This window comes from Electrona antarctica (assembly GCF_951216825.1).
Source record: "Electrona antarctica genome assembly, chromosome: 7".
NCBI classification, from domain to species: Eukaryota; Metazoa; Chordata; class Actinopteri; order Myctophiformes; family Myctophidae; genus Electrona; species Electrona antarctica.
The window spans coordinates 41,114,795-41,141,559 of record NC_136812.1 but is presented as its reverse complement, the minus strand read 5'-3'; the positions used below and the strand labels follow the sequence as shown (position 1 = coordinate 41,141,559).

Genomic DNA, 26,765 nt, shown 5'->3' with positions numbered 1-26,765 from the left:
TACTGCTCTAATTGGTTTGTTGTCTAGCTCAGTGGTTTTCAACCCTTTTCATATCAAGGTCCATTCAGCATTTGAGCCACGGACCACCATTTGATGCCATTTAGCCTCTCAGCCCCAACATTTTTAATATTTTTGTTGTTGGAAAAAGATTGTCCACATTAGAGGGTATGCGCATGCATAAAGTGAATGGCAAATCGAGTGAGCTTAATGTAGTTTAACGTTGTTTAATGCAATCATATTGGACTTTTCTGTTTGGATGTATGGGCTATCAAGGCCAGAAAGTTTTTTGGCACTCCGTAGGCGTTCCCGCATAACTTCCTGCTTTGATGATGATGTCATGTGCATACCGTCTATTCCATGCTGTATTGATGTTGGTACCATAGGAGAAAAGACAGGCAAATGTTGATCAAAATCACTTTGTCTAATTAACTTAATGCAGATGTTTAACAATTTAACTCTTGAGAGTGTAAAATTAAACCTAATGGACCCTGGACCCGTAAGAGTCCATTTGGTTTCATTTTACACTCGAGAGTTAAAGATCTATACGTTTGGTTACCAACTCCATCATTTACTCTAGGGACCACCTGGAACCCCCTCAAGGACCACCGGTGGTCCCCAGACCACTGGTGGAAAACCACTGGTCTAGCTGCATACTAGCCTGGGCAGCATTCCATTTTGGGCTCATGATCCGGTCGGGTCCGTCGGGAGTGGATGGTAACTTTCGTCATGTTGTAGTCAATGATTTGTAGTCATCTGGCAGGAAACCACAAGGCGGAATCAGAACTACCCAAAATACTTCCCGTGATCATAATTTTAGGGCCTACCAAGGTTAATTAAATAAGGTTAGGAAGCGAAGACCGTGCACCGTATGGTGGACTCCATGTTGCTCCCTGGAAGGAAAGAAACATGTGCAATGGGCTATATACAGCCAACACTTCCGCGTTCAGCTTCCTTTGTTTCTTTCCTTCCAGGGAGCAACATGGAGTCCACCGTACGGTCTTCGCTGCCTAACCTTATTTAATTAACCTTGGGGCCTAAAGCAGCAGCTTCCTCCAAGGTGGAATGCCTGGTGACGCGAGGTTGGCTGCATACTGGTTCCACTTCTCAAACATGTTCAAGCTCACAACACATCACAATGTGCCATGATGTGAGCTTGTAGATCTATTAAAGTATAAAATTGGGTTAAAGTAGTTAGAGATTTTTTATATAGGTCTACAATATTAACCAATTTTGCCTCCTGGGGGTCCCTGAACCCCACTTTGAGAACCAACATCATCCAGAAAACAGTAAATAACATTTGACATAGGAACAATTTAATCAATACACATCAGGCATTGTACATACCGTAGTTGTAATAACTAATCTCTGATCTGACATGAGTTTAGCTTCAAAACAGTTTAATTTAGTAGATCTTTGAAGGTAGCTGTGGACTGGGGTACATTGTAATGAATGATTTAATTTTACCTAAAATTACTTAATTTAGTATCAAAATGGATCTTGTGCTGCATGTGTACGTATTCAAAACGTGTCGTTTTCTTTGTGCCATATTACAAAATGAGAAAAAGTAAGCTTAAAAGTTTAAGAATCAATTAAACCCCGTTAGCCCTGACAACCAGCCAACCAATGGAAGTGCTCACTTCGTCCGGGCTATGGGAGTCTTTCGATACAGCACTCACCACGTATGGTCACCACCCACCAGCACACACACCACGCACGCAACAACACAGCCTAGCTAGCGTGCCGGTGGTGCGGTGACTCGTCTCGTCCTCCTCGGCTTGGAACGTGAAGATGGCTGCGGTGGAGGAGCGTCCCCCAGTCAGAGAAGGGGTCCGCATCTTCTTCCTGTGCACGTGCTGGTACACGGTGAGCTCCGGCGGCAACATAGTCAACAAGATCATCCTGAACGGCTTCCCGTACCCGGTGACCGTGTCGCTGTTCCACATCTTCTCCATCGTCGTGTTCCTGCCGCCGCTGCTGCGGGCATGGGGAGTCCCGAAGCTGGAGCTGCCCCGCGCCTACTACCGCTGGTACATCCTCCCGCTGGCGTTCGGGAAGTATTTCGCGTCCGTCTCGGCGCACTTCAGCATATGGAAGGTTCCCGTTTCGTATGCGCACACCGGTGAGTACGTGGGACTGATTTTATTTGAGGGACATTTTTGTTTAGGTGTGTGTTTACACTGTTTGTGTGAAGAAGCACCACCGGTGGGGGACGGAGCGGAGGAGAAGCTCTTTGCTGATGTGTCCACCCCCCTTTAATGCGCCAGCTGATGTTAGCTAGACGCTGGTTACACGGACATTGGCAACTTGGAGAATTCCGTGACTCTTCAGTTCATGTTTTCGGTATGTCAATATTTAGATTAAAAAAAATCTAATGTATAATTCAATATAAGTTATGAATAGAGTAGAATTCTCGTTTTTTATTTAAATTGGTCCCTTGACTCTTGCAGCAGTCGGATAATAATACATAACGTCACAACATTCAAATGTATTTAATTCGATTTTGACATAAAAAATAAGATATATAAAATGCACCTTTTAAAAATACAACATATTTCCCATTGTTGTTGTAATAATAAAACCTATCTTTTAAATTGCTACTCATTCAACTTAGTGCACACCGAGTCACCGAATTGGATGGGTCACCAATTCTGAGGTAACGGCCCTGCTAATGCCAGCTAGGCTAGCTCAGTTTTCCCGATCAGTCACAGTGCCAACAGAGAAGCGACTCTTCTTGTCAGCAACGATGTGATTGGGTTAGTTTCCCCGAAAGTCATAATTAAAAGCACGCCTGGTGTGAAATTCCCTTTTGCGTGGACTTCAATTACTCTTAACGGGACAGCTTGTGACTTCTTTTAAGATGACTAAATAGCTCCTGAGGGCTAGGGACCGTTAGCAGGGGGGGGGGCTAACACACGTCCCTAAACTTGTCTAGCACACAGCAAAATCTAAAGTCTTAGTTTAACTCCTGAAAGAACATTCTTCCAGCTAATAGACTCTCTCAGGGTTAAACTACCACTCAGGATGTTGTGTGGTCCTGCAAGGGGGCTGTGTCACTCAAAACTCAGCACAGCACTTCTCCACTTCTCTTTTTACCCTACTTGTAAAGGGCCCACCACCACACCAACCACAACAACTATAAACATGAACATATGGTTTTAGTAGTGGATGGAAGAGTCAACTATGATGATGACCGTGGTGAATGATATATTTACATTTATGGTTGTAGTAGTGCTTTGTGTGTGGACAGCCCTTTAGGTTGATACATATGAACTGTTAAGACATTATGTGACTGACTTACACCTTCACTGCTAAATAATGTTTTGTGTGTCTTTTAAAACACTGTAGAATGCTCTTACACATTACACACACACGCACACGTCAAGACACAGTGGAATCTTGCTTATCAACGGTGCGGTAGTTAATGACGCAGACATGCCTTTAGGGTTAGGAGAATTCTCAAGTGTGACACGTTTTGCTGTTTGACAAGGGTGTGTGTCTCTGACACACCACATTGAGACATTCAAATCACGACATAGGGCTTTATTGTAGTACATGTTAAAAAGAAAGTATGTCTCCTACGTTTTGAAAGCGATTAAAAATTCCTTTCATCCTTGTCCGCTTTCTAACATTCTTTGGCACAGAACAACCTCAAGTAAACAAACTGGTCGCTGTGTGTATTTTAAATGTGACGTGATCCCTTCTCCCTGTTAACCCCCACAGTCAAAGCCACAATGCCGATATGGGTCGTGCTGCTGTCAAGAATTATCATGAAAGAGAAGCAGACGACTAAGGTGAGTGGGCCCAATCTGGGAAATCTGGCACAGGACCTGCACTGTACCTGGAAGTGTTATAGAATGTGTGCCGGAGTGGTGATGTGGCATAACTTGAGCCGGAACAACATCTCGTATTTCTTTCGTCTGTAGAGGCTTTTGTCCTATATAGTGTGTGTATGTGTGTGTGCATGCGACTGGGTGTGTGTGTGTGTGTGAGTGTGTGCGCGACTGTGAGTGACTGTGTGTGTGTGTGTGTGTGTGTGTGTGTGTGTGTGTGAGTAGCCGGCCATGACCATGCGTGCGCTTGTGCAAGGCTGGAAACTGCAGTAAACTCAAAATATGAAACAAATGTTATGCAGCATTACCGGCCAACCTGGCATCCACAACTAACAAATCACCATGTGCATTGTAAGTACTAGTAGTCTAACTAACCTACTTAATGTCCTGCAATGACTTGTGGAGCCAGTGCGTCCCAAAAATCACTAGTCGCTTTTAACATTGTGCTAGCCAGATGTATTTTCAAGGTAGATATGTTTCAGATAGAAATGTTTCTGATCAATGGCAATGAATTGGCTGGTTTATTTATTTCTACTTTGGCTGAAATGCCGCCTTTAGGAGTCCCAGCCTCAGTCTAGCTTCAGTCTGTCATGTTTAGTTAACACTAACAGTGCAGGGTCTGGCTTGGTCGTAATGCAGGGTATGGACAAATGTCAGAGATGTGCTACTGTGTCTGTTGGCATGCTGCACTGTTAGGAGGCAACATGGAATGCTGTGTTGAAGTATGCTTTAACAAAAATTTGGAATTAAGTATGAAATCCGCAAGCCAAGATGTTCAGATGTTGACATCCAAACAAGGGTACGTGCTGTAAAAAGTACAGCAATTCACACTAAAGGTTTTTTATACATTCAAATTGATTAAGAATCAAAGTACCGGTATATTGACAAAAGACATATGCAATGCACGCACTCGCTGTACTCTTCAGTTATGTTTGCATCGTTTATGATGTTGGTCAGCTCTGTCCTGGCCTCGGTACCCAGGCCTTTATTTTCGCTCTGTCCAGCTCTGTGTGCAGAAACACTTTATTATCAATCTTCAGTCAGGATATCTCAAATACACAATGGCACTGACTGAGATCAAACAGGCACATCTGGGTCTGGTGACACTGGCCCTCATTTATCATTTTATCAATGGAGTGTACATTTCACGGTGAGCTTTGGCGTGAGGTACGTCAAAGTCCCATTAGAATGATAAAATGACGAAAATTGCGGCGATCTCGGTGTACGTACGCCCATTATTTGGTCTACACCACGTTGATAAATGAGGGCCAGTGTGCTCATGCTGACAAAACAATAAAACACGTGCAGACCAGTTGAGTGCTCAAGTATATTTTCTTTAGGTATGTGTACATAACACGGTGCGGGTGTATACAGCGGTTATTGCCAGTGTGGCCAAGCCCATTCATTCAGTTTCCTTAAGTCGCATCCTGTTAGGAATAACCTTGGTTAAATAATTAACCAAACAAGTTGGTCTGCTTAGGACATTGATTTTCCTCTCCACCCTTTATTGTTTTTACTACACTCTTTTCATTCTGGAGGTGTACTGTACATTAGGTCTGCTGTATTTTATGGCATTTAGACATTTGTGTGATAGTTCTATGGTACTGTTATATCTAGAGTCCTTTCGGCATGCTTGCTAAACCTTGTGTTACAGTGCTACTGAGTTGTGCTGTGCGTACGTCAACGTTGATGCAAACCTCCTGTGTTTCTCTAACTCTTGAGGTCAGAGCACAGTCTTTCTTAATGACATTTTCTCAGAGAAGCAGGTCTCATGGTTTACAAGATTTCAAAGACCTGTATTTGTCACATACTCATGACATGTATGTGCCGTGAAATTGTGCAGAAATCTCTGCAAGTACTGTAATGTCCAATATAATAAATATAGTACAAGTAATCTATTAATAAATTATCATACAAGTAAGGTACTAAAATATTGTGTGTGTGTGTGTGTGTGTGTGTGTGTGTGTGTGTGTGTGTGTGTGTGTGTGTGTGTGTGTGTGTGTGTGTGTGTGTGTGTGTGTGTGTGTGTGTGTGTGTGTGTGTGTGTGTGTGTGTGTGTGTGTGTGTGTGTGTGTGTGTGTGTGTGTGTGTGTGTGTGTGTGAGAGATATAGATATATATATATATGGGTTGTGCAAGTTATTGTCCCAAAATGACTGTGCTCTGTGCGGACAGGCATTTATTTATTTTTATATTTTTGGGATCACTGATAGAGAAAGTAGACTGACAGGAAATGTGGAGAGAGAGAGAGAGATGGGGATTGACATGCAGCAAAGCTCGTTGGAATTGGGAGTCGAACCCGTGACACGCTGTCAGGTGGCATTAGCAGCCTAGGCGCCCAGACGGCTACGCCAGCCGTCCAGGCCGGCATTTATTTATTTTTATTTACGTCTGGAAAAAGTCTGTCTATTAAGGAGGATTTATTTAACGGAATGACTGCGCTGCATATTCATGAGGTTCTTGTATCTTCCCCTGATTATCTGTGGGACCTGCCAAGGTGATGCTTTTCCACCCAAACCTTGGTTAATAAAAAACCTTGTTGTGTGCTCTAGATTCAGCCTACTTAACATGGGAATGCTATTTGTCTTGTGGCTGCTTGCGCTTGCTGTCTGACACTGGCCTACTTTCCCCCTTGTGTTGCTGTTCTCCGTTTAGGTGTACGTGTCTCTCATCCCCATCATTGGAGGCGTGCTGCTGGCCACAGCGACCGAGCTGTCCTTTGATCTGTCTGGACTGATCAGCGCTCTGGCCGCCACCCTCTGCTTCTCACTTCAGAACATCTTCTCTAAAAAGGTACAGTTAATGAATGAATGAATGAATGAATGATTGCATCACAAGACGACATGCTCTGAATCTGAGCCAGATCGATGCCAACAGTTTGAGTAGATCCCACTTTCGGAGAGTCCAAGACTCTCCGAACAAGATTACCCATGTTGTGACCAATATTTTGTGAAAAGTGCAAAGTTTTCTGGTCAATTTAGAAAAACACAATATATTTAATGCCAATAAGACCTAAAGCCGCTTCTACAAATGCCTTCTAAATCTGTGGTTTTGGTTTTCACACGTTAAAAAAAAAAAATAGCGGATGTGCATGCTGGCAGCGCAGCACATCTGTATCCAACGCAATAGCGTTGGATACAGCCAACGCAATAGCCAACGCAAAAAATCTAAAATGACATGGGTGCGCTTTCCTGGTTTTAACCCATTTAGACCTGTTGCAACCTATACTTTCTACATTTCAATCTGGGAGCTACCTCTGTCTCATTAGTTGTTGCTATACATGTAGCAATAAAATTAGTATTATTAGTTTTAAAACATTTGAATAAGAATTTGAGTCTCAGGTCTAAACATTGTGTGGAAAAAGTGCAACATTTTCTAATCAATTCTAATAGAAGTTTGAGAATATTTAACTAGAATTAAATGTATTTAAAGGGGAATACCACTCATTTTCAACATTTTACTATGTCATTAATATACATTAGAGTTGTGTGGAAATAATAAAAAGTCCCCCCCATTCTGTGTAGTAAAATGTTGAAAATGAGTGGTATTCCCCTTTAAACCCTATTAAAAAATGGAGCAATTACAGTGAAGGATGGCATCTCATTTATTGGTTGGGTAGAGCACTGCAGCACCAACACATTTATTAGTTTATTTATTTAGCAAGGGCAGCTCAACGACCATCCCAGAATTAGCCACAGAACTACGTCTCATAGTCCCTGGCCAGCAGATAATTACAGCAATCAACCACTTTTACAGCCATGTGAGACTACAAGTTCATATCAGTGTAATGCAAAACATTAAAGGGTTCATTAAAACCTTAATCTAACCCCAATTAAAATGAATAAATAAATGTCATGAATAAATAATGGAGGGTGGGGGTACTCTGTTTAATGATCATATGATTGGTTTGATTCGAGCCATGATTGTAAAAATAGAACATTGTGATCTGTTGGTGCTGGGTGTTCAACATGAGGAACTGCTAAACTGTCATATTTATTTTTATGGAGCCTGGCCCAGAGGTGCTTTCATACACAGCCTCAATGTAAAATCTCTTTTCAGTTCAGAGGTCATGTGTGGATAGCTCTGGCAATTTGGCATTAGAAAATGTAACCTTTCCATTGTTAGTTCCTTATCAACTGTATATGTGAACATTTGAGTTTATTCAGAATGGATACTGTACTTGCAAAGCAGGAGATAAGATGCAACGGCCTGAAGCATTTATTTATTTGTTGGCAAAGACAAAATGGCAAAATGAAAGCGCTCCTCTGCATTTTCTTTTTTTAAACACCAGTACATCCAACATAATCTTAAATGTAATTTAGTGGGAAGTTGCATCATGACAACAAGAGTTAAATGCTATGTACAGTAGACAAAGCCATTACATTTACCAGAATAATGGAAATATTCTGGGTTTCATTTGTGATATTTTGAAGGGATCATGAGAGCATGATCTCGGAACCTTGAGTTGACAAGATAAGAACTAATGCCAAAAATGTCTTAACGGGGAGTACAGGGCTACTGTACATGAAGTTAACGGGGAGTACAGGGCTACTGTACATGAAGTTCTGGTAGGCTGGACAGCATTTAGTACTTGCTGTATTTATGGTTCGATTCCTTTGGCAGTAGTCTCTTCCAGGCTTTATCGTCTTGTCAGATGGATATTAAATTGGGAACAAGCACTCGGCAGTGGTAAAGTCCCTGCCCACCACCACAGAGGTTGTGGGGTCGATTGCACTGTGGTGCAACCGGCTTTGTCGGGCGTCTGCGAACACAATTGGCCCGTGTTCGGGTGGGGAGGGTGATATTTGTCACTGCATGCGTTTCTACGGGCTGGGGCGGCACCTGTCAGCATGGAGTGTTGGGGCGGGAGGAGTAGGACGAAGGCTCTACTTCCTCCTGGTGGGGGCTCCTCACTTCCAGGTGAGTCAGTGACAACACAGAAATATGTGTGGGGAAGAATTAAAAGAAAGTATGCGCATGCATAAAGTGAGTGGCAAAGCGAGTTTAACGTTTAACACAATCAGATAGGAATTTTCTGTTTGGATGTATGGGATGTAAAGGCCAGAAAGTCGTTTTTTTTGCCACTCTGTATCGTTCCCGCATAACTTTGGGTATGATGATGATGTCACGCGCATACATACCCTGGCATAACGACTAAATTGGGGAGAAAAAAGGGGTTCAAGAAATAATTTGCTTCTCTAAATAAAAAAACTGGGAACAAGGTTACTTGCCAAAGAGGAATTATTAATCTGGACATTAACGTCTTCTTATTTACTGGTCTGCGTTGAAAGAATGTATTGCAATGGTCTGTTGAGCATGTTTCCCTGGCTGCTTCTGTTATCTCCATTATGTCTCCTCATAATGGGATGTCTGTCCTTGTTGAGCGTATGTTTTTATTTTTTATTTTATTGTTTGCAAGGTGTATTTATATAATTTATATAGCTCTTACTACTAAGCTTTTACGGATTTCATTTTCTGATTACATAAACACAAAAACAAACCTTCAAAAAAGGTAACGAGCAGCTGTCGCTTGCTGTGTTTCAGGTGCTGAAAGACACAAAGATTCATCATCTGAGGCTCCTCAACGTTCTGGGGTTTAATGCTGTCATCTTTATGGTTCCAACATGGGTGCTGGTGGACCTGTCTGCTTTCCTAGTGAATGGAGATATGGTGAGTTTGTTTGTTTGTTCGTTCGTTCGTTCGTTCTTTCTTGCTTTCTTTCTTTCTTGCTTATTTTCTTTCTTTCTTCCCTTCTATCTTTCTCCCCTGTCCCATCCCGTTCCCCGTCTCTCCCTCCTGTTAGGATGGAAAAAACAGCTAAGAGGGAAGGCGTGTAGGAAAGATGCGACAGTCACATTGGAGGAGAGACGGACAGTAGGAAAGCTGCAGGGAGACATTGTAGTAGAGACAGATGGTAGGAAAGCTGCAGGGAGACATTGTAGTAGAGACAGACAGTAGGAAAGCTGCAGGGAGACATTGTAGTAGAGACAGACAGTAGGAAAGCTGCAGGGAGACATTGTAGTAGAGACAGATGGTAGGAAAGCTGCATGGAGACATTGTAGTAGAGACAGACAGTAGGAAAGCTGCATGGAGACATTGTAGTAGAGACAGACAGTAGGAAAGCTGCAGGGAGACATTGTAGTAGAGACAGATGGTAGGAAAGCTGCATGGAGACATTGTAGTAGAGACAGACAGTAGGAAAGCTGCAGGGAGACATTGTAGTAGAGACAGACAGTAGGAAAGCTGCAGGGAGACATTGTAGTAGAGACAGATGGTAGGAAAGCTGCATGGAGACATTGTAGTAGAGACAGATGGTAGGAAAGCTGCAGGGAGACATTGTAGTAGAGACAGACTGTAGGAAAGCTGCAGGGAGACATTGTAGGGGATAGACGTCTAGTGGTATTCAGTTTTGGACCAGGAAGACTGTCGTCATGGTATAGAACAGGGGTCCTCAATTAGAAATGCTGAAGGTCCACTAATAATTTTTGAAAAAGACTAAGGTCCGGTCCCATGCCACGCAGCGCGGGCCACGCAGCGGCCAGCGGAGAGCGGGCTCTATATCTTTTAGTACAGTCACACCAAGGCAAGCTTATACAAATCGGATCCCCTCCCAACCAACCAATACTGGGGTGTATGGAAATAAAATGTTTCACAAATATTCCTCTCCAAAAAAATGTTTTTGTTTTTTGCCCAGGGTCCACAGAGAGGTGGTCCGCGGTCCGGTCGTGGACTGCGGTCTGCCTATTGAGGACCCCTGGTATAGAATGTACAAATAAATAAATAAAAACATGATCGTGTGTATAAATAAATAAAAACATGATCATGTGTGAAAGACCGTAATCGATACAGTGGTTCAGTGCTGCCGTAGCTGATAAATAATAATAATGCATTTTATTTGTATTGCACTTTTCATTCACAAGGAATCCCAGAGTGCTAGCTGATGATTTGACCGTGCCGTGATGTCCCGTCTCACTCTCTTCCCACCCAGGCGGACGTTTCCAATTTTGGGGGCACCTTCCTGCTGCTGCTGGTCAGCGGTTTCTGTAACTTTGCGCAGAACGTGGTCGCCTTCAGCGTGCTGAACCTGGTCAGTCCTCTGAGCTACGCCGTGGCCAACGCCACCAAGAGGATCATGGTCATCAGCTGCTCCCTGCTGCTGCTCAGGAACCCAGTCACGTCCTACAACCTCATGGGAATGATGACCGCCATTGTGGGTGTCTTCCTCTACAACAAGGTAAGACTCTGTTTGATGAGTAAGGCCCAAAACCTTTTTAACCCTTTCTGTATTTCGCTCGACTTGAAATACCGTCGCTGAAAATAGCCTATCTACAAGCGTAGATCGTCTATTTTCTGTGCGTTTTCCGCAGAATATGGATGCTGGGGTTTAAGTGGTTAATACCTATCCGAGTGGACCAGATTTAGATGTTTGGGTATTAAAGCTATTATTTGATTAATCAAACCTAGATTTCTTATTGCAGTCATTCACGGTAGACTATGATATCAATGTGACTTATTGCTTCCAAGGTTATCGGACACACTTTCTGATATGAACAATAAGGCCATCACACGCTTAGCACTTTCTATTCACCATATTCACATGGTGCCCATTTTGCTATTAAGATAAATTAATGAAATGCCACCACGTTGTGGTGACATTTCTTCCCAACCAGCAAATGACGTCACGTGAGAGGTTTTTGTCACCTCAGCCCAGCACTAAACAAATTGCCACATCGAGGATGTTTTTCTGTGTACAGTGGGGACCTCATGTATTGTCTTGGTGATATGGAGCCAGTTGCACCACCTCACACTAAGTTCAAACTAGTTATAGCTTAAATGGATTTTAATAATGCGTAATTGACTTAAAAGCCATTTAAGCTATAACTAGTTTGAACTTAGTGTGAGGTGGTGCAACTGGCTCCATTTGTTTTGTGCTTTATGGTTATGTGTTGTTGCCTTTGAACAGACCGAAGACTGCGAAGAATGTGAATCCTGAGTCAATCATGAGTGGAACATGTTGGCACTGTTGTGTAACTAATACCTAATGTCTTATTCCAGTAGTGTCTTTAACTGCTCGGCCTGCTACTGCTCTGAAGTCAGCCTGTGTGTGTTTATACATTAATGATGTGTGTGTGTATAACTTTACACCGGCTCCTTTTTGCCAACAGGCCAAGTACGACGCCAACAAGGAGAAGAAGCTGCTCCCGTCCAGCAAGCAGGACCTGGCGTCCTTCGACAAGCCGCCCCTGAACCTGGACAAGGTCGAGATGAATGGCGTCGTGGACCTCCAGCATGGCCGCAGCTCCGTGCTCACAGACCACTTCCAGTACAGCCGACAGGCCTACACGATGAACTATGGAGCAGGGAACCACCAGTACGTGGTGTAACCCCCCCCGCACACCCACCCACCCAGCCTTCTCTGATGGACTTTACTGTACGTATATCCTGGGCGGGGGGGAGGGGTCCGTGAACCCACTCGCCCCCCCACCCCCCCCTCTCCCTCACCATGCCTGAAGAGACTGAAAGGCAAGTGCTCGTCGGTAAAGGGCCGCGGGGGCAATGAGACGTGTCAAACGGTGCAGAAGACACGCACGTCACATACCTAGTAGGCAAGGTGTCCGGTAGTTTGTCATGTGATTGACATATATATAATCTGCACACCAAAAAACAAATGCTTGGAGCCCGGTGGAAACGTTGCTCTAACAAATACTGGCAGACGGGAGTCTTTTTAGTGTGCAGATTTTAATTTAGCCTACAATGAGATGTGTGTCAATTACGAAAGGGAGCCAGTGTGGTCCTACCTCGCTTCCTTCCTCCTACTTAACGTTGCTTTCCGACAGCTGCATATCATTGTTAATTTATTTCCAGGGATGTACTGTTAGGGCTGGTCGTGTGGAGGAGGAGAGACGGTCACGGTAACCGCTGGTTTCAGTAGTAGGCTATAAGGTGTTAGTTGGGCTGGGCAATAATGGACAAAATAAAATATCAGGATTTCTGACCAAATATCTTGCATTGTGACGCATTGCCTGTACATCTGCTCATTTCAAATGCCTTTTTAAAAAAAAAATAAGGCTTGAGTGATTAAAACCAGGAAAAGACAACACTATTACAAATCAAAAGTCCCAGATGATATCTGGTCTCATATCACAATATAACATTGATATATTGCCCAGCCCTAGGTGTTAGACAGAGCAGTAATGTTGTGTAAATGCGACGTGGAGAATAGAAATGGTCCTCACTGACCCACCTGAAAGCATCTCATTAACCTTTGTTTCCACAGCAAGCCATACCTTAATATTCTTTTAGATTATTATTTTTTATTTTGTTTTTAGCTTGTTTGTTTTTCGTTTACTTTCAGAGGGAAGTAACATTACTGTTAATGAATTACTGTGAGGGTATTGTTGGCATGGGAAAAGGAGCTTTTGACCACAAGAGTGGTTCTATTTCTAATAAACGACGATTTAAGGGACCCTGTGACATTTTGAATTTTAGTTCAGTGATTTGTCATCAGCAGGCACTTAAAAAAAAAAAAGCTTTTTGGAAAATGGGTTAGATGGTCATTAAGGGTATGTGCTTCCAGAGTCAGTCCCATTTAAGTGTTATGTTTTATTTTCTTCTTTTTTGTGGGGAAATCTTGTTAAACAACATGCCTTTAAAACAGGTTTGGAGGAGCTGTATGAACTGTCTATTCAGAACAATCATCCCCAATAAGCTTCAAAATGTCCACTCCTTTATAGTTAACCGCGTCTCTGAGAAGTGTGACTCATGCGTTGAATAACTTCAATGGGGCAATGTTCCCCCTCATGAGGATTGATTGATTGTTACTGCCACCTGGCATCTTATCAATGAATGTCTTCAAACTTTTACGGTGATGAAGACACTTTTTTGAAACGTATCCCAGCTCCGGGAAGCAGCACCTTCATAGAGATACCGCAGATACCTTGACAGTGAGACGAGTTACGCTCATTGATGCCGTCTATGACCTGTCTAGTTGAACAAAAACAACTCTTAGCATTATACTTGGTTGACTGGAGTCTTCCAGGGCTTTGTACTAGGTTCCCTCTTGTTTTCGCTCTACATTAAATAACCTCTCTGCCCCCCCAGATATTCTGACGGACATTCTGATATCAGATATCAGAATGTCCCTAAATTGTGGAGCCTCGATATGAAAGGAAATGATATTAACCATTAAAATATTTGTGACGATGGCCAATAACAGATTGATATAATAGACAATTGTCATGAATATCATTCACCAAAATAATTCATAGAGTTTAAAGACAATATCCGGTGATTACTGATATGTGTTCTAAGTATAGACATATTACAAACTGATCTGATACACAGTACAGTAGCTACAGATTGTTGGGAGAGTTAAATAATCTGACTCGTTGTGATTTAAACCACTGGTTCTCAAAGTAGGGTCCGGGGACCCCCAGGGGTCCTCAGAAAAATGCTTGATGGGTCCCAGAGATTTAAAAACGAATTGCATCAAATAGTCCAGATTAGACTTGATCATTCAGTAAATCGACCATAATGGATTGCCATGAGCTGACATTTTAAATAACTGTTTATTAACACTTGGGAACAGTGGGATAGTTGGGAACAGTGGGATAATTTAGTTTAGGAAATCCAATCCAGGGGGGTTGTACAAGGTTTTTGTCTGACAACAAATGGTATCCATTATACATGTTCCAACATAGCCAGTTATCACATACTAACTGCCATCGTTATAAGGAAATGACAACCACAGTGGTTAAGGAAGTAGAGCTAATCCACAGATCTGTGCTTCAGCATACCAGGAGCCAAATTGTATTCCCAGTCAAACTAGAGACTACCAGTACCACACACACACACACACACACAGCCCCCACCCTATCCATGCATGCCAGAGGTCAGCAATGGAGGTTTGGACTGGTTCTGTGATGGGTGCATGAGCCCCTGGGCCAGCTGGTGTGGGCCGTGCCCGTGGTAGGATTATGTTTTCCTAAGTGTCAGAATTTGGGAGTGCTCGTCTCTCTCTCTCTCTATTTCTCTCTCTCTCTCTCTCTCTCTCTCTCTCAGAAGCACCTTTGCAAGTAGCAAGCTATGGAGATGATTCTGAAAGTTTATTAAGGCGGGTATGATCATTTAAGTAATGTGTTTTGGTACTAGTAGTGTCCGCTATACAAATTCCAAATTTCCTTCCCTGGTGGTAAAATAATAGCCTCTCTGGCTGACACAATTGGTTGGTTAGATTTAATCTTTAGCCAGTCCAGGAATTATTTATATTGGTCTACATTTAGTCATTACACATTAGTCAATAAGCTCATCGGTTGTTGGAGAATTTAACCCGTGTCCTGATGTTTTACTGAGCAGTCTTTCGAACCCCTGAAATTCCCTTTATTTGTTTAAGCAGTCATATTTCTATGTAGATAGGATGGGGAGGACAAGTATCACAGGAATGTAGTCCCGGTTGGAGACAATCGGAGGCCTACGTCTACCGACATCTAAATATAAGGTAGTTGCTAGAACAGAGGCGAACAACGGCCACTATCAAACCTGTCCATTGCTCTGAAAACCAGTCGTATCACCGTTCCAATGTGAAGGACAGCACCCAAAAAACGTTGGATTGGTACCGCAATGCAATTTTGTTTGTTTGTTAGTTTTTTTTCTCAGTGAGGCCAGGCCTTAATCGGGAAGGCATGTTGAGGCCTACACAGGGCTCCAGTAAGTGCAATAAGTCACATTCAGAAGTGTCATTGTTGGTACACTGTCCTTTACCACCTTTCATGTCTTTTCTCTGTTTTTATTCATGTTAATCTATAGATTTCATGTCTTGCCTGATGTTGAGCGACGCAAAGCCAGTTTGATTTGTCTATCTGTCTCGGTTTAATTTATATTCCATCTCAGGACGGTGTGGCTTGCCATATAAAGAACTTATTTTAAAGTTCTATTTGGCAAGAGACTCGTCGTACTAATAGAGGCCTTGCACATACTGTAATGTCTGTATAGTTCATCCAGCATAGCTGCCTGTAAACCGTTCCACTTAAACCCTGTGTACTGGTTGTACTTGGTTGCCCGGGGTCCCCAGGGCTCTATACTAGATCATTTAGTATTTCCCGCTACACCAAATGTCTTTGCCCCAGAACAGGGACACTAGGACTAGGACACTAGGTGGTTAATAATAAGGCTAATTCATGTGCAGTGGTAGAGCAGAGAAAAGATAGGAAAAGCGTGAAAGTACAGTTCCACTGACTTATTAACATTTACATTAACATTCATTAATCACACGCCAAGCCATTTTTATTGATATCACAAATCAACACATTGCAACCGTTGCTTTCAACATGGAAGGTAATATGGGCATTTTGTTAAGGCCTCCATTATGCTATACAACCACAGGGTGGAAGCCTGGCTTTTGATTGCAGTAGTACAGTGTCTGAAATCCTGTGTTGTTTTGAATTAAATGTTAAGCATGGTATTGTGCTAAATTTACACGTGACTAAATAATGTACATCCTCACAACGCTTCGTGATGCTATATTCGGCACACGACAACGTTGTGCGATGAAGTACGAGCCGAGTGGGGGCAATGTCCACAAAGAGAACATTTTTGAGCGACGGATCCCCTTGGATAACAAATCAACAGCATTGGGGTCCAGGGGATCCCCAGCAAAAGTAGGAATGCAGTACATAACAATCATTCAATACGTTGGCAATTCAAAATGAGCAGATCTACAAGCTCACAGCCGCTTGTTACTTCTTGCCACACATTTCGATTTGTTTTTAAACAAATCTCTTCTGGGGGGGCCAGAGTGTGCTGAGCAGAGTCCGTGTCTTTTACCATAGAAATGCATATCGTTGCTGTTGGGCTGAAACCTTATCTTCATATATTGACACTGGCAGCTCAAAAATATGTTTTCTGTGGACACAGCCCCATCAGGCTTTTATCTTTGTTATTTTTTTTCCTTTTCTTTCTTTCCTGTATGCAGAGAGAATGGTTGACACTCTTTAAAGTCAGAAACTAGAGTCTGTAGAAGATTTGAGACACTGGCTTGTTTTGCTGTGCAGCTCTTTAACTGGAATGTAGTAAAATGTGTTGAGAGGGAGGGAGGGGAAACGGACTACTTTGTGTAAAAGTTGTACAAATTCAGTTAACTTTGCGTGTGCGTGCGTGTGTGAAGGATGATGACTTTTTACTGAACCAATGTTTATAGATTTTTATTTATGGCGTCAGTCAAGGTACAGAAACGTTGTATATAGAGGTGCAGCTAAGCACAGTCTTGTCTGCTTTATGTTTAGTAAATGCTATTTTTAAATGTCATAAAAAATAAAATGCATTGTGGGATTATGACCAATGTGATGACGTGGTTGTCTTGATGGTCAGTCCGTTTTATCATTAGCCACTTGTCTTAAACCCTATATGACTTTGTTAACCGGGGTTGACAAAGGCTCTATACTAGGGGCTCCATTTTCGTCACCGCTAAACACCTTATCCCTAAACTTCTTTGCCTTTTTTGTTTTTTGAAAAACATTTTTGAATAGTTCAACTAGCCAAAACTATTCAAAAATGTTTTGCAAAATAGTAAAAAAAAAAAAGGCAAAGAAGTTTAGGGATAAGGGGTTTAGCGGTGACGAAAATGGAGCCCTAGGTTCGCTAGCATTTCCCTCTACACCAGAGCTCTTTGCCAAAAATAACCAATAACCTATCTAATAGATCAGCTATAGTATTTTTGCTGAATGTTCGAATACACAAAACATAAAATAGGCCTTACTTTATTAAAGTATGTTTTCTAGTAATAATCTCAACCCATAAATTAACTTATGTTTTCAGATAATTGGTAGTGGACTCCTCAGGTGTGTGTCTGTGTGGGCTCGGTTGGTTTGGCAGGTGCTCCGAGACCTCTAGGGGCTTCTCGGAGTAATTACAGGGTTATCCAACATATTAATAGAGAAGATGTCTATAAAGCCATCTATGACATTATGAAAAAGTGTGCCACACTTATACAATATGTAGTGGAGGTCCCTGCTTCATCTCTCTCTCTCAGCTAAGGGGTCCTTGGCCTGAAAAACGTTGAAGACCTTTAGTGTATAGAGGGAGAGAGTGCCACCAACTCCATTTACCGGTATTCCAATGGAACAACTTTTTTTTACAGCAATGGTGTAACGTGCAGCCTCTAATAGTTCCTGGAAGACACAAAATGCAGCAGAGTTACAGAACAGACCAATGTTTTATTTTTATTTTATTTTTTGTCACCCTTTTTTTTTCACCCAGTTTTTTTCACCCAATTTGTCTAATCTTGTAATCCTGGGCTCTACGCTCCCTCTGCCAACCCTCCAAACTGGGGAGAGCAACGGACTGACCTCATGCTTCCTTCAATGCATGAGGAGTCCAACTCCAAGCCGCTTCTTTTCACCTGACGGGGGGGGTTCCCCGGTTGGACGTAGCACGTGGAAGGAACACGTTATTCCAACCAGTTCCTTTCCCCTCCATCATGTGCCCCTGCTGACCAGGGGAGGCAGTATATAGACTAGGATTACTGCATGTTTTTGGGTAAGTGTGATCCACTTTTTAAATGATTTTTATATGATCATCACTTCTGAATCGATTTAACATATTGTTGCTGTCGGGAGGAAACAACCTAACTCCATTTCTGAGGGGTTTTTTTGTTTCATAAATCAGTGCTATTGAACACCCTTTACGTCTGGTTAAAAAACATATTGGACCATATTGAACCAAAGGAAATTATTAAAAAGCGCTTTGGACAAAACCTCTTAACTCCATTCAAACCCTCAAACTGTCTGCTAAAATGGCTAACTCCACCACCTCTCCCCCTCTCATGTGAGTAATTGACGATATATTATATAGTCACAACACCAACTTTGATGAGGCAGTATTGCTTTGTTTTCAAAATATTAGGTTTTCTTCATTTCCTGAAAAATATATTTTTCATTTTCTGAAACAAATTGAAGTTTATTTTGGGTTTCTTCCAAGACAGCAGAGAGATTGAACTGGAACTAAAGGAGGACTAAGCAAATCACACAATCAAGCATTTTGGTCTCCAATCTCGCTGTGGGTTCTGTACCTCTGAGGGCAGGCCAGTTTACTGTGTTCTGTACCTCTGAGGGCAGGCCAGTTTACTGTGTTCTGTACCTCTGAGGGCAGGCCAGTTTACTGTGTTCTGTACCTCTGAGGGCAGGCCAGTTTACTGTGTTCTGTACCTCTGAGGGCAGGCCAGTTTACTGTGTTCTGTACCTCTGAGGGCAGGCCAGTTTACTGTGTTCTGTACCTCTGAGGGCAGGCCAGTTTACTGTGTTCTGTACCTCTGAGGGCAGGCCAGTTTACTGTGTTCTGTACCTCTGAGGGCAGGCCAGTTTACTGTGTTCTCATTCTCCTATGGCCCACTGTCCACAGCTTGTTATGACATACATTTTGTGTACCGTAGCTCCACCCAAGTTCAACCTGACGAGAGATGTACCGTAATCAGCGAGTAATCTTGACACGGATTACAATCATTCATTTCAAAGTACCCTTTTAAAATACAAACTGAAAACGCCTGTATGAAAAATGCATAATTTATTGGCAGATATCAAGATAGTGGCTTAGCTTGTGAGAAACAGGAGAATTTAAAATGCCTGGTTTGTTTCTCTGGGTCTCAGATTTCAGCCGCTAGGAATACTACTTTTTGGACTCGCATGGCACTCACATGTTTGAAATATAATGAAAGATTATTCCAATTTGACATACTAATTTGATTTAAAGGACCACACCAGTCTAATTTTGCCATTAGCAGAGACGGCCCCCGTCTTCAACAAATGTTATGTACTGTATACTTTAGTAGCCAATATTTTTTAAACATCATTCATTGCCATTCATGTTGAAAAGGTTTGGGAAAAATTAGTCTACAGTGTAAATTGAAGTTCCTAGGTATAGGTAGCCTCGGAAACCGACGTTTTTATTTTTATTATGAAAGTCACTACACTTTATTTGATCTAAAATGACTGTTTTACACTAATACATGCGTTAACTGTTAACAGTGCCACAGGACGCCTTATGACGCCTCCCCCTTATTACACCCGGAGGAATAGTTCCTTACAAGTGCTGCTTTTTTAGCTCAAATATTAGCTTGCAGAGGGCATTCAACGATCCAGTGAGTTTCAACTAACCATCTCTAATGTTTATTGAATATGAAGAAAACGTGAACAAGCACGTTATCTCAAACCTAAAGACTCTTTGGGAAATTATGGTTGCGCTTTATTGTGGCTAAGGTTGTCGATGGAAAATGACATGAACCTGGCATGATGCTTTTTAAAGGCAACTCGAACAGCAATTATTTCAAACGTAACGCTTGTGGCTTCAAAACGCATGTATTCTCTAACTGACTAAAATGGTACTAAACTTTGTGCAGCTTGGACTCTGAAGTCAAACCAGGCATTCCAGTTTCACCTGATTCTTGGAATACTCTCAAAACCACAATAATCAACTTCACGTTAACAAGTAAAATGCCGTTCTCTTCTCTTCAGAATCCAAAGAGAGCAGAACAGCTGCCCCTTGGACTGAGATTCTGTAAACTGTACAGTACGTGTCATATGCATATTGCATTGTATATCTAGATCAGGGGTTCTCAACCACCCCCCCCCACTGTCATCTGGGGGGTCCCAGATGACAGTGACAGTGAAGTGACCATTAAGGACTTTTAAATTAAAGCCCTAACCACACCAAAGGGTCACCATGCAACTCCTTGGGTCCAAACGGTTGCAAGGAGTTAACGCTAAAACCGTCTCGACCCTTTGGTGGGGTTTGGGCCATTGAATTCCATGCAATCACTAGGGTCAACATGGGTCAACGTGCAACAAGACATATCACACCGCAGGGACAACACTAAAACCGTCTTGACCCTTGTGGTGTGGTTAGGTTAGGGCTTAATAAAAAAAAGAAGGAAATAAATGAAAAACGTTCATTTATTCACACAAAAAATCTGGTCAAAGATTGGCCAAATTATATAAGAAAATGGCAAACCTTTTTAAAGTATTTACACTATTTATCTGTGGAAGCGAGTCAAACTAAATGTTATAATAGGCCTATCTCACAGCCCGCTTTCCACGCCCACTTCCGGTAAATAGTGGTGTCTTTAACATGAGCATTTACACGTTTTTTTCTCTGGAGAATCTAAGTACATTTTCTAATGGGGGCGGGGAAATTCTGTGAGATAGGCTTATTAATTATGTTAATGTTATAATTATTTTTCAGAGTCGTGGCCTGAAAAGGTTGAGAACCACTGATCTAGATGGAGATGTTATGTTTCAAAGTGACACATTCAGAAACCTGTACATATTGTATTCCACAGTAGGCCTACACCTATGTCAGTGTGCTGCTTTTAGCTTATGTTGACCACAAGACAGACAAAGAAATGCCTTGATGAAATGTCACATCCATTAAGAATGTGAGTCCTGTTTCATGAACATGAGTAGTGAGGGAAAACATACATGTTATGCTCTTACAGCCTTTACACAGCTCACATACTTGACTGTAGTGGTGTAGCCTACCAACTTTTGGTCTACCATGACCTATAAGTTAGCTTAAGTTCAGTGCCTTTTCATTTCTAGAAAACCTGACCCGGAACCAGAGAAGACAGAGAAAGGTCCTGCTAGTAGAAAATAAATGCATTGATTTAAAATGAAGGTATTGATATTGATTTGAAAGAGCCACCGTCTCTCTAAGATTGTTGTTGATGTTCCAACAGTTGATCACCAACGCCCTCCATTGTGTCGAACTGCTGTGAGGCCAGAACCAGCCTGCAGGTGGTGCTCATTCACCACCCATCTCAGTTTCGGTTCGAAGCCACGGTATCTTTTTCCACTAGTGCACAAGTGTTCCAAGTGTTCCATACAAAACTCATTCTGGGGCATGTTTTGCACAGCCTTTTGTTCAGTACGTGTATGTACGATAGATGCATCCTGTTAAGGAACATATTGCACTGTTTTCTAACATACAAACAGTACTGTACCATAGCAGGATTGAAATGGAAAAACCAGTGGGTTCTGCACAGTACTCTCGTACAGCTAGTATGCCCTGTAATGGCCCTACTCAGGGCAACAGTGCTTCAGGAGGTAGAGTGGCCGCTAGTTTGAAATTGAATCACCGGCCCCACACCTGGCTTAGTGATGAAGTGTCCTTGAGCAAGACACTGAACCCCTATGCTCGCAATGAGCAGGTTTGGTGCGTTTAGTCCACCATCGTGTGTGTGTGTGTGTTTGTGTGTGTGTGTGTGTGTGTGTGTGTGTGTGTGTGTGTGTGTGTGTGTGTGTGTGTGTGTGTGTGTGTGTGTGTGTGTGTGTGTGTGTGTGTGTGTGTGTGTGTGTGTGTGTGTGTGTGTGTGTGTGTGTGTGTGTGTGTGTGTGTGTGTGTGTGTGAGAAAATGTAACGCACATTGGTTATTAATTCAGTAAAACTAGTGAAGTTCTGTGAAGTCTGGTTCAAGCCTGGTCATGGTTCTTGACTTCATGCCTTATGATTTCAGTACTGTCCATCTGTGTTTACAAAAGTCTGTAGTAGTGGTGGTCGGTTGTTTATGACGGCTGAGCGCTTTCTGCGCTGTCGTCGCTCGTCAACGTGACTGCGGCCGGAAGCTGAGTGATGATGTTTGTGTTGCACAAAAGCTGTGTGAAAACGTGAGTGTCCTTGGTGAACTCTGGGCCGAGCAGGTGCCTCTGCGGCGTCGTCACCACTCTTCTCTTGCGCGTCTGGCAGATGGTTTTGGACACACTGAGTATTCTGCGAAACAGCGTCCTTCTGAGCAAGATGTAGATCCAGGGGTCAAGGATGGGGTTGACTGACGCAATCCGGATCGCAGCGAGGTCCGCTCCGATGTCGTTGACCTGCGTGAGCTGGTTGGCAAAGACACGCACCTGGAAACAACATGGCAACGATTAAAATGTGTACATCTCTACATGCTTTTTAAGCGCCATGCACAATAAGAGAAGGAGGTAATTTCTTAGAAGGAGTTTCTTGTAATAAACAAATGCCAAGCTTTCGGTCCGATGACCTTCATCAGGACAAATCCCTATCATCTTTGGCCATTAAATAATAGGTTGCTTTAAATATTTTGTTTACAAATGCAATAAATCCCTATTAGGGTACCCAAAACCATTCTGACATGACATCAAGACCTTATTGTAATGCAGAGATTGCAAGTTAAACATTGCCATCCGTACTTCGTAGCACTATAGCCTATCTAAAATTACCATGCTATCCCCAATATATTCTTCCCTGCAGTGTTGTTTTGGGCAGCAAATTTCGATTTTAGTTTTAGTCATATAGTCTCTTGAATAGTTTTCATTTAGCTTTAGTCACATTTTAGTCATGATTTAGTTGACTATATGTATTTTGGTGGGCCTTGATGCATCATATAATGGCTGATTTTACACTTGCTGAAAACAGCCTATCTACAAGCTCACAACGTTGTGAGCTTGTGAGGCCTGCCTCGACCTGCCCGGTCAGGGTCCCTGAGTACTGGACAAAATATGAGTTTACCCAGAGAACCAGAGGTGTGTGTCACACTTGCATTGGCTGGGGCAGAGACGTGACCCCTGGAGGTCAGATGGCACTCATCTGTTATACATCACTGTTACGCTGCGTTCACACTGTCAATGGAAGCCAGCGACATGAAGATGGAAAGATGCATCCAACGTTTGTAGCTGCTGCAAAAGCTACAGCAGCTACAAATACACTGTGTAGCTTTGCATCTTTGTATATTTTGCATCTGCCCATTGTGAACACGGCATTACTGTCCTCTCTGGAGTAAGTGCTCTGTATCACTCCTGGTTCTGAAAGTGGGGTCCAGGGGATTACAAATGGGGATCCGTGGCCTAACATCAATTTGGGGGTCCTTGACATAAAAAAATACAAATAAAATGTTTGAACCACTGGCTCAAAGCACCCAAAAATTACATTTGAAAAAAAAAACTCAACACCAATGTCTCTCTCCAGATATCACTGACATTTCTTTTTAAACCACAATGTTCTACCACAATGTTTGTCTTCTCTCCCCAAACACCAACTGCTACGAGTGAATTTCCCTTGCTATGCCTACTAGATAGATAGGGGCAGATATATTAGTATGAGTTAATCAACCACTTTAAACATGGCTTTCCTATCTTGGGTAGCCTACTATTTATTAATTATTATTAATATATTTCTTTACTTTTCTTTTTCTGACCTACCACTAACGGTGCGGAGCAGGTCAGTACCACCGCCGACGTCATGACCAGCACAGCGATCATCTGCGTCTCTGCGGCGGAGGACAGCGCTCTCCACCTCTCCCTGACGCTGGCCCGGGTCACCGGCCGCTGCACGGTCTTCTGCCGCATGATCAGCAACGTCCCGCACACGAAAAAGTTCAACACTATGGTGGCCAAGATCAGCACAAGGCTGACCCCGGCGTACAGGAAGGAATAGGCCGCCGCGGCCGCCGGCGAGGGCACGCCGGGCGCCCGCTTCCAGTCGTGGATGAAGCACCACGTGCGCGACGGCTGCAGCTTGCTGCTCGCTATACCCATCATGGGGAGGACGCAGAAGGCCACGTTGGAGACGTAAATGAGCAGCAGGGCCTTCTGGGCGAAGCGGCGGTTCACGCCCCACCGCTGGTAGGTGTAGGGGCAGCAGATGGCCATGTAGCGCTCGGCGGACATGGCGCACATGATGCTGAGGCCCGCCAAGCCGAAGAACAGCAGCAGGAAGGACTGGAAGGCGCACAGGTGCGGGTTCTGCAGCACGTCCTTGGCGATGGTGAGCGGGCTGGCCAGGCACGTGCCCAGCAGGTCGGTGACGGCCAGGCCGCACACCATGCTGTAGAACGCCGAGGACTTGCGTCCCTGTCTGTGTCGGGACACGGACAGCACCACGATGGCGATGACGTTCCCCACGGCGCCGCCGGCGAACATGAGGATCGGCACAACGGTCGACCTAGTTCCGTTGATAGACCTGTGCGTAAAATTAGTGTCATTTTCCATCGTAAGATATATTATATATCCCTTCGGTTAGGTTGTAAATCCCTGGTTGTGGTCCCTTTTGGTTAGATGATGATTTCAGAATTCACCCCCCTTTGGATCCACTATAGGAGAAATAATAAAGACATATTCTGTAGCGTATATGGCATCTCCAAGCTCTCGGACGCGTCCAGCATTACGCACAGCTCTGAGCACACTGCTCAGACTGCTGCTCTGATATAGCGACGCCCCCTCAGTCAACCAGGGGGCTGGAGGAGAGGAGAGGACAGGAGGATGGATGGTGTGTGAGCGATAGAGGAGAAGGGTTTCCTCTTCACGTCTCTCTGGCGTCACGGTGGAGCTGTGGGCTCTGGCTGTCGGGGAGGTCAACAACATTCAAGGGGTCGGGGTTTTCGTCTGCACTAAATTTCCGGAAAGACGTGCCTGCCGGGAAAAGCGCTTAGGCTAGCCTGCTGATTAATTTCACTCCAGAAGGAATGAAGAAGGAGCCCCAATCCATTAGGGAATCCCACTGCAGTGCAACGACTAGCCTCACAAATTCCAGTTGTATTGCCCAACAAAGTTATGTATGTCGGGCTGGGTTTAAAATGATTCACTAAAATAATCTGTATTGCACCCCTCCAGTGTCAGCCTGGGTGTGTTATTCACAATACCAGTATCACACTGTTTAATAGTTCATGCCATTGGAGCAGGGATTTGTTTTATAGAACAAATCATGAGAGTTCAGGTCCAATAGGCCAGTGGTTCCCAACCTGTGGGTCAGGTCCACATGATTTGGGAGGGCCCAAATACAATTCCAAGTGCTTGTCAGGGTGGGGGGGTCACAGCCTGAAAAGGTTGGAAACCACCGCAATAGATATGATATGTTATTTTTTGTGTGTGTGTTGTTTATGTTTTAAATTGTACAGCTCTTCACTGAACGTGTGTGTGTGTGTGTCTGTCTGTCATGCAGACTGACTGTATACACATTCCACTGCTTTGTTCCAGATGACTGTACATGGCTGTAAGGAGTGGAGTTGCGCGGTGTGTTGGACAGAACACGTGCTGAATGTCAAAGTGCACTTAATTCATTAGCAGACGGCTGGTGTTTACATTGGGGTTCTTCTCTGCAGACCTCCTCTAGCTCACAACAGCTCCCAAAACAGGTACACTATGTTGTACACACAGATACACAAGCAGAGTCACACACACATGCACGCACAGAGTCACACACAAGCACGCGCGCACACACTCGCACAGGGTCACATGCGTATTGTCTTCTGACTAAGTTCTGTGATTGTAATTACAGTAGGCTATGTTGTTAAATGTATGTAGCTTCTTTTCTTAGTTTTTTTTTTTGTCAGATCAACACATGCAGTACTTGATCTGACAAAGTATCATCATGATATAGATGCCCGCACACAGAAACATGGATATGGTATACACAGTACACACGTGTGCATACATGCGCCCACACACTCTTGGTGTGTGTGTGTGTGACAAAGTATCATCATCATATAGACGCCTGCACACAGAAACATGGATATGGTATACACACGCGTGCCCACACACACTCTTGGAGGCAAAGTGCAACTCCAAGGCTCATAAAATTCAACATAATAATATTTAGATGAGGCGACTAGTGTTTGTTGTACCATGGTTAGGACATTTAGTGAGTGAATCACAGGATGTACAATCTGCTAATGCTTACTTTATGGTCTTCGTTGCTGTGCAGTTAAATGTGTAGTGGGTGCATTTCAAATGTCTTAACATTGGTGTTCTGTGATGAGGTCGTAAACATTTAGAGATGCTCACAACGAGTCTCTCTGGCCAAGAGGGAAACCCCTAAAAATTGTAATCACATACTTGTTATGTTGTTGTTATATCCTAATTTTAAACCGTACTGTCACTACAAGCACATGTACAACCGTAAACGGAGAGGAAATTGTGATTCATATGATTATTGTCAT

At 43.2% G+C, this 26,765-nt stretch overlaps 2 protein-coding genes across 2 annotated transcripts; one reads left to right on the top strand and one right to left on the bottom strand.

Moving 5' to 3' along the window:
* The first annotated feature begins 1,516 nt into the window (after positions 1-1,516).
* On the top strand, positions 1,517-17,161 carry slc35e1 (solute carrier family 35 member E1). Its single transcript, XM_079506927.1, has 6 exons — positions 1,517-2,119; positions 3,721-3,791; positions 6,485-6,622; positions 9,374-9,499; positions 10,818-11,063; positions 11,995-17,161. The coding sequence occupies exons 1-6, from the start codon at positions 1,789-1,791 to the stop codon at positions 12,211-12,213; spliced, it is 1,131 nt and encodes a 376-aa protein (XP_079363053.1). The 5' UTR covers positions 1,517-1,788; the 3' UTR covers positions 12,214-17,161.
* Positions 17,162-22,377: 5,216 nt separating this feature from the next.
* LOC306926258 (prostaglandin E2 receptor EP4 subtype-like) lies at positions 22,378-26,193 on the bottom strand (the record flags this gene model as incomplete). Its single annotated transcript, XM_079505525.1, has 2 exons — positions 24,031-26,193; positions 22,378-22,716 (listed from the first exon to the last, which is right to left on the bottom strand). Exons 1-2 carry the CDS (start codon positions 24,817-24,819, stop codon positions 22,378-22,380), a joined length of 1,128 nt encoding a protein of 375 aa, XP_079361651.1. The 5' UTR covers positions 24,820-26,193.
* Between the last annotated feature and the right edge of the window lie 572 nt (positions 26,194-26,765).